Consider the following 12,507-nt stretch of genomic DNA (forward strand, 5'->3'; position numbering starts at 1 on the left):
TCAGGTCCACTAGTTAATACTTGATTATTTCCACCTTGAAAAGACATATGAATTCCAGGTCCAAAAAAGAAAAAAACTTCAGGTCTTAAAGGGGGAAAAAAGCAAACAAAAATTATAATAGTACCAATTCATCATATTTGTGTGGCATTTCTTTAACTTTTTTTTTAAGTAGGCTCCGTGCCCAACATGGGGCCTGAACTCACGACCCTGAGATCAAAACTGGCATGCTCTACTGACTGAGCCAGCCAGGTGCACTGGCATTTATGTTTTAAAATCATGGAAAGGGGAAACATCAGCATAGGTGCTTAATAAATATTTCATTCCTCCCTTAGCACTAACAGAACTGTCAAGTAAGCAAGGAAATGTTGCTTATTTATGGGCCACATACATCTGAATGAGAAAAAAAAAGGTCAGAAGTTCTGGAGGTGAAAGGCTCGGAGTCCACAACCTCTCCCTGAAATTTATGGATGAAGAAACTGAAGTCCAGAAACGGGACCTGACTTGCCCATACTTGTCTGTGTACCTTTCTGCTACATTCTTAGTATCTCAATGTAATAACTAAAGGAAATGCCATCCCAGATTATTTTGAGGCAAGCAAAATAATTTCTCTTCAAGATGTTAACTACCTTATACCAGCCAGTTCAGACTCACAAAAGCATGTCTAGTAGGAAAAGTACTGGACCAGGAAAAGATAAGATCCACTCATGTCCAGGGTGATTTCAAGGATTAAATTAAGCAACAGATGCAAATAACAGATGCAAGCTGTAGAATGCTGTACAAATATATCATTATATAATGCAATGCTTTATCTTATTTTTGAATATCCTTGGATGCACAAGAAAGAAAACTGAAACAGAAAACTTCAAAGACTTCATCAGCAACAATGCTTTCATGAAATTAACACTGAGAGCTTTCTACAAATCAGGTACTTTTTTTCCAGTCTCTTTTTAATTTTAGCTACTTGGGTAGGTCTGCAGAAATCTTATTATTTTGCTTTTTTATACAGAGGTATAACTTAACTAAAGTAATCTGCACAAATCTTAAAGTGTACAACTTGATGATTTTTCAATATGTACACACCCATGTGTTCACCACTAAGATCACCCCTAAAGGTTCCTTATGCTCCTTCCCAATTCACATGCCCTTCCCAGACACAACCATTATTCTGCATAAATTAGTTTTGCCTGTTCTTGAACTTCATATAAACAAAATCATACAGTTTCTGCTCTTTTATATCTGATTTCTTTTGCTCAAAATAATGGCCAGTTTTAAGACTTATCAAAGTATATTATAATTTTGTGTTTGACAGTCTCTTTCCATAAACATGAGGTCTTTGAAGACAAAGTCTGTGTCAGATTCATAGCTGTATTCATACTGCTTAGCACATAAACAGGAACTCGGTTAAGATCTGCTGAGTTCAGTACACTGAGGGCAGCATGCAAGATGCAGAGAAGAAATCAGAGAACAGACATGAATCTTGGCATCCACCTAGAAAAACAGGTTCCATTACACTAGGAGAAGGGTCTGCAGTTTGGAGCCTTCCATTTCATATTAGTGCTGGTAGGTCTCAGTGCCAGGTAAACAGGGTTAATCTGAAAAAGCAGAGCTGTAATTTGGGAAGCAGGTTTTGTGCTAAGAAAATAAATGGTTTTTGCATTCTCACTGAAGGGTTATTTTTAACAACATGGCCAGCTAATGGCACATCTCTCATACTAAGCATAATTCTGCCAAACCTGAAGTCAGCCTAACATAACACCTTCAAATGGGTGAGGGATGAGGTAGAGAAAGAACAAGGTTTATGAGAGGCAATACAAAAGCAAAATCATATATACAAGCATACACAATTTTTAAGTCATTTCTCTAGGGAAACAAAATGCCCCCCTACTAACCCTTGTCCAATCTTCTCAAACCGCGTATATTTCTTCTTAGGATCGCCCACACTCACTATGCTCCCTTTGAAAGAAACAGAGACCATGAATCATTTTTTCCCAGATCAAGATACAAAATAGACCCCATATTCCCCCAAATCCTGCAGCTGGCAAGGATTAAAGAACTACCTCCAATGCCCAAAGCCATACGAAGCAGGTCCTTAGCTTTTACCTGTAAGTTCCAACCAAAAGTTTCAACTCCTTACTGCTTTTATTCACAGTTCATTCATTTTTAAATTCATTCATTCAATAAACACTTAATCATTTAATATGCTCACTTACTATGTACCAAGCCCTATGCTGAATACTAAGAATAAAGGGATAGATGAGACACAGTTAAAATAGTCCCTGCTCTCAAGAAGCTCAGTCTCATGGAGGAGACATGAAAGTTCCATGAAAATACAATTGTTGCAATACAGAAAGAGGCATAAAATACAGACTGGAAAGGCTTCAGAAAGGAAGTGATATCTGGACTGATTTTTATACGGTAAGTAGGAGTTAGCCAGAAAGTCGGAGAAGAGGTTACAGCAGGCAGTAATTCAAGTGCAAAGATAGAGAGGTGTGAGGGAGGTTGGGTTTCACAACTTATATTCTAGAAATGGTGAAACTGAGGCCCACAGAAGAAAATACTTCCCCCCAAGGTCACACATCAAACTGGTGTCCGAGCTAAGACTAGGAGTTTGGTTTTCAGTCTCCCAGTCCAGTGTGCTCTCCCTAACACCAATTACTAAGATTTGATACTTTTCACATATATCTCATCTGATTTACAAGTAAGAGAGGTATTAACATCCCTATTTAAAAGATAAGCAAAAGGAGGCCTAGAGAACAGTACAAATTTGCCCAAGACCCGTCAGTGGCAGGGCTGGGGTTTCAACCCAAGTGCCCTTAACTCTCAGGCCAGTCTGCTTTTCATAATTCTATGTTCTAAGTATGATTGCTTTAAAACAAATCTGGTTCAGAGAAAAACACTATATATAGGAGTAAACAGATGGCTAGGTAAGTGGCTTTTCTTACTTCATCATTTCATAAGGGCTCTGGGCAAGGGCAACTTTTAAAAGAGTGAAATTTTCTAAAAAATCAAACAAGAATCATCAGGAAGAAATTGAGAGCTGCTAAGCTAAAGAACCAGAAACCTAGGCTTTTGAGAGCAGTGCTAGTTTGTGGATTTGGCCAAAACAGTCACATCAAATCTCCTTTAGTAAATAGGTACAAAGGATAAATGAAAGGTCACATCAAATTTTTCCAAGCCCAAAGGTCAATGTAGTCCCTCCTTCTAATATGAATTCTCTTGCAGTTTACTGAAACACAGAAACAAGGTACTCTAATATACCCCACTTCTGGCCACTAAAGAAAGCAAAATGGAAGTTTCCACCTGAGAGCAAGAGGCAGCATGCTCTAATTACAGGAGCACAAGTTGGGCTCTGACCCCAGCCTTGTCACTTTCTGGCTGTGTGATCTTGGGCAGGGTACTTAGCATCCCTGAGCCTCAAACACCTTAACTGCAAGAAATGAAGATTATAATGTCTGTCTTCACAGGGTTAATATGAGCAATAAAGGAACCAAAAAAAAAAAATCAAGAAAATACCCTGCTTGTCATTTGGTACACAGTACAGGCTCACAAAATGTTAGTTTCTCTTCCCTCTTTCCCTACAACCAAGATGGCAGACCAGTCTTTTCCTAAGTCAATGGCAAGCATCAATAATCACAGCAATCTTTCCTACCAGGTATGGGCAAGGCCTCAGTCTTTCTCAACACAACATTCCAGACTATTCACTAGATGAAAGCTATTTTTCATCTCCATAACCCATGCCTAAGGTTGAGCGAGGCCTAGCCCTCGAAGTATGCTATCCACTCTCCTCAATTCCCATCCTAACGTGATATCCAATCGTGGCTGCTGAGACAGAGGAGGTGGGTGCAGGGGTAAGGTGAGAAGCACACCTTATGTGGCTAAGGTATCAACATAGTCAGCCAGCCACATAGACCAAGCCTAGGATCAGGATCCTTTTAGCAATGTTTTTCCATTTTTGTGCTCATTCAGTCACATACAAAAGGAAAGTTCAGAAAGCTACAAAGTGCTTACGTAATTTCTCCAAGATCTCCTCATCAGACATTTTGGGCTTCTTCTTCTGCTTCTCAGTATTCCGGGTCAGAGCATCTGGTGGAGTGGTATTATTCTCAGTAGGTGAAATAGGAGATGTAGCCGCATCCCGAGTTGGAGTAACAGGAAGCGGTTCTATCACAGACCGTGTGTATACCTGTATTGTTGGTGCAAGAATTTGGCAAGGCCAGTCTTTGTTAGCACACGAGACACTCAGGAGCCTCTTACACATGTATGTGTTAGAATATCCACAGAAGAACAAATCCCGATAAACTCATCCCTTCTCCTAGGTCAAAATCTATGTTCCTCCTCCTCTGTGCCCAGGCCCATTCTCTGTGGGTGGAATGGCCTTCCTTGTTCTCACTATACACAACATAAATTAGGAATTAACAATGTCTTTTTAGGGCTTCCGGGTGGCTCAGTTGTTAAGCGTCTGCCTTTGGCTCAGGTCATGATCCCAGGGTCCTGGGATCGAGTCCCATGTAGGGCTCCCTGCTCGGCGGGAAGCCTGCTTCTCCCTCTCCCACTCCCCCTGCTTGTGTTCCCTCTCTCGCTGTGTCTCTCTCTGTCAAATAAATGAAATCTTAATAAATAAATAAATAAATAAATAAAACAAAATGCAAAACAATGTCTTTTTAGAAAGGAATGCCATGAAGATCAAATTTATTAATTCATTTTTCACTCAGTATTTATTGTCTTTCTGATACCTGCCAAGAACTAAGCACTACCAATTCATATATATTTCCTCTATTTTTGAGAAGTTCATGGTTTAAAAGAACATGCTTGCAAACTGAAAAAAGGCCATATCAATGTGAGCTATCTTGGCAACTCCCCAATTTTGAAGCTCATTTTCGTTACGGTGACTTTGTGACCTATAGAAAGGGTGATTCCACAGATCCTGTTTGTAAGTTCTCATCCTAAACGGTCATCTAAACCCCTTGAATTTCCCCACAGCATCTCCTATAGACAGTCAACCAACTTCTGCTTGAATACCTCCCTGAATGCTCTACTCCAAAGGCACCTTTTTTTGTATTATCACAGAGTTTAAGCCCTAAATCATTCTTCCATTATAAAGCTCTTGTCATATAAAAAGTCCAAACAAAGAAACACTAATATAGTATCATTTGATGATAGGTCAGTGTTCAGTGATGCTAAATCAAGTAAAAGCCATGAGGACCAGACTGTACAAAGTGAGGACAGAAGGACTGTGGCTATTCTGAGATGCAAAAACCTCAGAGGAAGTTAAATAAAAATCACTGCCAATACCCAGCATCAAAACGCACTCCTGATGTCCAGCATATTAATAGCACTAATGTATTTATAAATTCCTTTGGGTCTTTCAGTATCATCAATGATTTTCTAAGAGGTAGAATGCTACACATTTAACAGGGAAGAAAAGATCCGCAGCAGGCTAATTTGTTGCTTCCCAGGAGACTAGAATAATTTATGTTAGTCCTGCACTATGTAACATTAATTCTGTGTATCTTCCTGTCTTTGGAGAACAGGCTAAGTAAACTAGGGCTGAGTTAGCAGAAACACCAATTATCTAGGATACTTCGGGACTATGTGCAAACCAGTTACAAATATACCATTTGTCTTTAATCACACAGAAAGTACTTTTCAGTCAAGGTGGTTCCGTGATTTCACCAGCTCCAAAATCCAAGGATCCCTACCAGAGTATTAAACCTCTAGGCCTCAGGACCAACCCCTCCCACCCCTGCAAGCTCTAATAAATCCCAAAGCTATCCACATCCCCACAGACTCACAGATTTTGTGTGCTCTGGGCGTGGAGCAATCACTGGAGGTGGGGTAGCATCATCATCATCATCTTCATCTTCCGAAACTGGTGGCACTGCAGGGGTCTCAGACACCGTCTTCACATTCTGTACAGCAGAGAAAAGCCAGTTTCATCAGGTCCAGCTTGACGTGACACTTAAGCTACCAGGATCGCCAATCCCCAGAAGAAATCTCATCCTGACACCCCTCCTCAAACCCACATCATCCTCTAAACTCTCCACCTTTGTGTAGCCAGTCCCAGGAACTTGGTCAGCTTCCCTCTCTTCTTTTAGCCTCTACTATCCACTCAGTCCCTTGGGGGCTTCCTTCTCCTACCAACAGCCTAGTTATGAACTGGGAAGCAAGCTTACAGATTCTCTATTTGCCTTCTCTAGTCCAAACTCTGAAGATAAACTCACAGTTCTTTCTTATTCATTGAATTTCACTCTCCACATTTAACAGGTAATAAAGTACAAAATGTGGTAAAGTGATCAAAAGTTTGAAATTTTACAAAGTTTATCATTATAATTCCTTACTTCTTTCCGATATGGTAAATGGAGTCCAGACAGGCTTTTGCCCCTCCTTTTCCTTTCCTTACCAAAACCTACTGGACCCATTATGTCATCAGGTACCCTTGCCTCAACCTGAAGATACAGAATATCAGGAGCCCCTTGCCTCAAGAGGGCAGCGAGTTTCTCCCCAGACTGGATGCTATACATTTCACTAAGCTTTTGCCCTGAGAATGAACCTTATCACCACTACTAATTGAATCCGCTATAATCTCAGCAACTTGATTTCTCTATGCAAACTATAACAAACCTGGGCCAAGAGTGGCAGGTTTTAGGGCAGGTCCACTCAAAAAAATATACCATTACTGTTTACCACACAGATTCAAGAGCCAGAGTAGCTCCAAAACATGAGATTTCTGACAGAGATTAAATGATTACAGCATAGGACCAGAGAGGCAATAGGAATCTTTTAATATATATTGGCATAATTCAACTGTTTTAGATATTTTCAGAGCACCCATTTCTGTGCTCAGTAAGATACTGTGATGGATACTGTTGACAGAAGTACAAAGATGAAAAAGACGGTCCTTGTCCTAAAGCAGCTCATTGTCTGGTATGGGAGACAGAGAGAGGGTGAACTCCCCTCCTGCCTGCCTTTGGGGGCCTCTGGAGAGAGGAAAGTCAGAAGTCAGAATGACAGTAGCTTAGTGAGGGAACTTACCTAGTGGAATACTAGACAAGAACTCCCGTTGGGGAGACTGGTATTTACCACATTTGACATACTAAGAAAAGGAAAACTGGCAATCTTATAGATTCTAACAGGATCACTGGTGCAGGGCATAACTTAAAAACTGCCAGTGCCAGCTATATGTAAGCAACTAGCTTTGGTGACCACGGGTACTTAGTCTATCCTCTTGGTCTCAAGTTCCATTGGTTGAGGAATGTGGAGGAAGAGGAGTGGTATAATTTGAGGGGTGACCTTAGTTAAGTCACTTCCAGTTCTAAAATCCAGTAGAGGTCTTTCCCTGTCAAACTACATATTTTGGTATTTTTCTGCTCTAATTTCTTTTCTCCCCACTATTCCACCCAACAAAATTTAACTAAAAAACCCAAAATGGGAACAAAGTTACTCAGCAGCCTCTTCATAATCAGGTGGCCCTGGGGCTCCCCAATGTATACTGTAAACACAGTTTAACAGGTATGTTTGCTTCCTAAAACCCTGCAGAAAAGGGGATTTCATCACTTTCCACTGCAACACCTTTTGCTTTCCACAGGTGAGGGCTTTGAGTGGTAATATTAACAACTACTAGAATCAAGAGATATAAGATTTTATCCCATATTTTTACTTCTTATCCTTGTGTCCTTAGGCAAAGCTGTCCTACCCTAAGCCACAAGTTTCTCATCTATAAAATGGGGATAATGACACCTTAGAGGGCCAATGGAGGATGAAATGAAGTGATGTGGGCATAAAAACACTTTGTAAATAAGTGCTAAGGAGCTAGAAAGATGCAAGGAATCAATTAAGTTATCATTATGTCTAATAACCACAAACCTCTTTTTAAAAAAGCCAGTGACTTCAACTCATGTATTTGTTCACTGTGTATCAGGCTCTATTCTAGCCTCTGAGGCTATATTAAAGAACAAAATAGATACAGTCCCTGATCCTGTGCTTGCATTTTAGAAGAAAATACAGTCAAAATTAATTACCAAAGTGCCAGGTAGTAATAAGATTTACACGAGAGTAGTAATTGGTTAGGAGTGGGTAAATATTACTTTAGATACAGTAGTCATGGAAAAGGGCTCTCTAATGAGAAGTCATATAAGCAGTGGCCTGAACGAATTGAGAGAGCAAGCCATGGGACTCTCTGGGAAAAGAATATTCATGGCAGGTGGAAGAAGTACAAAGACCCTGAGATGCAAACATGCTTGGTGTGTTCCAATACTTCTGGGAGGCCTACTTATGTTGCTAAGAAACACTGATGATATAAAAACTGCTGAACTCTGGATAAAAGCAGTAGGAACCTCTGATTTCTGGCCCAGAGCTGCTTCCGTCCATCCCACCCCAGCTCTGTCAGAGTGCGGGTTCTTCCAGGATGAGGCAGGCTCTAACGACATCATCCAAGAGGGCTCACTTTCATCTGGAGCAGTGGGCAATGCCCAGGTCTAGTGGTGCTGTCAGTGGAAATGACCTCCCAGAGGGGTTAGCAAAAGAGGCCAACTGCTCAGATCTGCTAGCCTGAGAATGTAGTCCTGGATAGGGCAAATAAATTTCTGGCTGGGGCAGACACAAGAGAGGCCTCTCACTAGTCTTACAAGCTTAGCTGTGTGCATATACATTAAAGATTCAAAAGAGCCAAGCAGAAAGTAAAAGCCGAAACAGACCTCAAAGAGATCTTAATAATTAACAGAATTAGAATAAAAATTAGCAAAGTCACAGAAAAATTGAACAATACTATCAATCAATTCAACCTAACTGACATATACAGGACATTCTACCCAAGATCTGCAGAAGACACATTCTTTTTTTTTTTTTTTCCTTTTTTTTAAAGATTTTATTTATTTATTTGACAGAGAGAGACACAGCGAGAGAGGGAACACAAGCAGGGGGAGTAGGAGAGGGAGAAGCAGGCCTCCCTGTGGAGCAGGGAGCCCGATGCGGGGCTCGATCCCAGGGTCCCGGGACCACGACCTGAGCCGAAGGCAGACGCTTAACAACTGAGCCACCCAGGCGCCCCGACACATTCTTTTTAACCACATATAGATCATTCTTCAGGACGGACCATATGCTAGGCCACAAAATACATCGTAATAAATTTAAAAGGACTAAAAACACATAAAATGTATTCTTTGACACCATGGAATTAAATTAGAGATCAACAACAGTTAAGACATTTCTACAAAGACATAAGCAAATGGCCAATAAACACATGAAAAGACGCTCAACATCATTACCTATTGAGAACTGCAAACCAAAACCGCAATGAGATACCACTTCACGCCCACTAAAATGGCTATAATCAAACAACAGAGAATAACAAATGTGGGGGAAGATACAGAGAAATTGGAACCCTCCAAATTGCTTGTAGGAGTGCAAAATGGTGTAGCCATGGTGGAAAACAGCCTGGCAGTTCCTCAAAAGGTTAAACACAGAGCTACCATATGACCTAGCAATTCCACTCCTGGGTATATACCCAAGAGAAGTCAAAATACACAGCCACACAAAATTCATACATGAATGAGCATTATTTACAGCCAAAAAGTAGAAACAACCGAAATGCCCATCAACTGATGAATGGATTAAAAACATCAGGAGTGCCTGGGTGGCTCAGACAGTTAAGCATCTGACTTCAGCTCAGGTCATGATCCCGGGGTCCTGGGATTAAGCCCTGTGCTGGGCTCTTTGCTCAGCAGGGAGTCTGCTTCTCCCTCTCCCTGCCCCCCAACCCCCACTCATGCTCTTGCTTTTTCTCTGTCTCAAATGAATAAATTAAAAATCTTTTTTAAAAATGTAGTATATCGGGCGCCTGGGTGGCTCGGTCGTTAAGCGTCTGCCTTCGGCTCAGGTCATGATCCCAGGGTCCTGGGATCGAGCCCCGCATCGGGCTCCCTGCTCAGCCAGGAGCCTGCTTTTCCCTCTCCCACTCCCCTGCTTGTGTTCCCTCTCTTGCGGTGTCTCTCTCTGTCAAATAAATAAATAAAATCTTTTAAAAAAAATGTAGTATATTGATACAATGGAATATTATTAGGATATAAAAAGGAATCAAGTACTGATACATGTTACAACATGGATGAACCTTGCAAACTTTATGCTAAGCAAAAAACTAGACACATGTTGCATGAACATTTATATAAAATGTCTAGAAGGACAAATTTGAACAGACAGAAAGAAGATCAGTGGTTTTCCAGGGCTGGGCATGGGAGTTTGAATGAACTGTTAAAGGAAACAAGGGAACTTTTCAAGGTGATGAGAATGCCCTAAAAGTAGACTGTGGTGATGGCTGAACAAGTCTAAACATTTAATAAAACCACTGCATTGTATCCTTTGGATAAATATGTAGGTATACAAACATCGTGATGTACATGTACACCAAAGTTTATAGCAGCAATGTCCAAAATATGAAAGAGCCCAGATGTCCACTGACGGATGGGTAAAGATGTGGTATACATATACAATGGAATATTACTCAGCCATCAAAAAGAATGAAATCTTGCAGTTTGCAACGACAGCAAGATGGAACTAGAGGGTATTATGCTAAGTGAAATAAGTCAGCCAGAGAAAGAAATATACTGTATAATTTCATTCATACATGGAATTTAAGAAACAAAACAGATGAACATAGGAGAAGGGAAGGAAAAATAAAATAAGATGAAAATAGAAAGGGATACAAACCATGAGAGATTCTTAACTATAGGAAACAAACTGAGGGTTGCTGGAGGGGAGATGGGCGGGGGGATGGGGTGACCGGCATTAAGGAGGGCACGTGAGGTAATGAGCACTGGGTGCTCTATGCAACTTATGAATCACGAAATTCTACCCCTGAAACTAATAAAATACAGTATATGTTAACTAAATTGAATTTAATTAAAAAAAACCCCACTGCATTGTACAATCAGTATGGGTGAATTTCATGGTATGTAAATAATGCCTCAATAAAGCTGCTTATAAAAATTTTAAATTATATGTAAAATAAGTAGGTTCTCATTATAAATTTTAAATAATCTAGAAATATAAGGAGTTAAAAGTGAACAGTCCACAGGAACGAATGCTTGGTAAAGATGGCAAATTGAACATAGGCATCTACATCTTGAAATCTCACTAGAACTATAATAAACGGTCTTTTCAAGGAATTAAACCCCAAAGAATGAGGAGAACAGGAGAGAAGGCAAGAGCAGCAAAAAAAAAAAAAAAAAAGAGCCAATGACGGATGAGCAGTAACTGATTCAAGGAGGCTTAATTCAAAGCTGAAAACCAATCCATTTATCTATGCAGCAGAATCCTCAAAAGGCACAGGAACTGGTAGCACCATATACTTCTGAAACTGGAGATGAAGTCCACAGGAAAGGGAGAGTCCTAAAGGCAGATTCAGTGACAGTTATGTAAGATGCAGTTAGATCCCTAAATCTCTTCCCCTACTCTATACCACCGTGCAGTTGCCCTCCCCATCCCTAGCAGAAAACTGGAGGTCAAGTCTCTGGAAGGTAAAACACATCATTTCTGGATTAGGGATGTTAGGCACAGTCAAATATAAGAGTATCATATTAAAAACAGGGTAATTAAGAGAACATACTGAATGCTGAGACACCCACCCTTCTTCCCTTTCTAGGCTCCTAGAATACTAGGAGTCAAACTCTTATTCTCAACGCAGAAGATTAGAAGATCCTTCTCTGGATCTCACCAGCCTAAGTTCTACAGATAAAATACAGGAGGTTTCACCAAATGGTCCAAGCTGAATTATTCTATAGTGATACAAACAAAATACTAGATTATAGCAATGACTGCACAACTCTAAAAATTTATTAAATTACTTTTAAAAGCATACATTTTACAACTGTATACTTACAATTCAGTGCCACAACCAATGAGCTTAAAATTCTATTAAGGACTTTAGTAACCCAATCATAAATATGGGCATGTCCCCAAGGATTACCAAATATCCATGGGATACCTCTAACATAAAAGGAGGAAACCAAAATGAATGGGGAAAAAGGACACCTGGAAAAAACAAACTAGACAGGGAGAAGAAAACATTAAAAAAAAAAAAAAGCCTATCATTCATCTCAGGGATATGCACAGATACCAATTCTGGAAACAAGAATAGGATACCCTAATTTTTTAAAAAGTGAAAATAAAAGAGCTCTTGGAAATTCAGCATGAAAACAGAAATTAAAAATTCAATAGACAGGGGGCGCCTGGGTGGCTCAGTCGTTAAGCGTCTGCCTTCGGCTCAGGTCATGATCCCAGGGTCCTGGGATCGAGCCCCACATCGGGCTCCCTGCTCCGCGGGAAGCCTGCTTCTCCCTCTCCCACTCCCGCTGCTTGTGTTCCCTCTCTCGCTGTATCTCTCTCTGTCAAATAAATAAAATCTTAAAAAAAAAAAAAAATTCAATAGACAGGGGCACCTGGGTGGCTCAGTCGTTAAGCATCTGCCTTCGGCTCGGGTCATGATCCCAGGGTCCTGCATTGAGCCCTGCATCA

At 40.5% G+C, this 12,507-nt stretch overlaps 1 protein-coding gene across 3 annotated transcripts in view; it reads right to left on the reverse strand.

The window, feature by feature from the left end:
- Positions 1 to 12,507, reverse strand: part of PAK1 (p21 (RAC1) activated kinase 1) — a 223,369-nt gene that overhangs the window by 25,596 nt on the left and 185,266 nt on the right. For all 3 annotated transcript variants that reach the window (XM_034995449.1, XM_034995450.1, XM_034995448.1), the window contains 3 exons: positions 5,793 to 5,909; positions 4,009 to 4,183; positions 1,890 to 1,953 (listed from right to left, as the gene is read on the reverse strand). In XM_034995449.1, the coding sequence (XP_034851340.1) occupies positions 1,890 to 1,953; positions 4,009 to 4,183; positions 5,793 to 5,909 (356 nt within the window). The remainder of the gene's footprint in view (positions 1 to 1,889; positions 1,954 to 4,008; positions 4,184 to 5,792; positions 5,910 to 12,507) is intronic.

This window comes from Mirounga leonina, unplaced genomic scaffold, assembly GCF_011800145.1.
Source record: "Mirounga leonina isolate KUSES-001 unplaced genomic scaffold, KU_Mleo_1.0 Mir_92, whole genome shotgun sequence".
Classification (NCBI taxonomy): Eukaryota; Metazoa; Chordata; class Mammalia; order Carnivora; family Phocidae; genus Mirounga; species Mirounga leonina.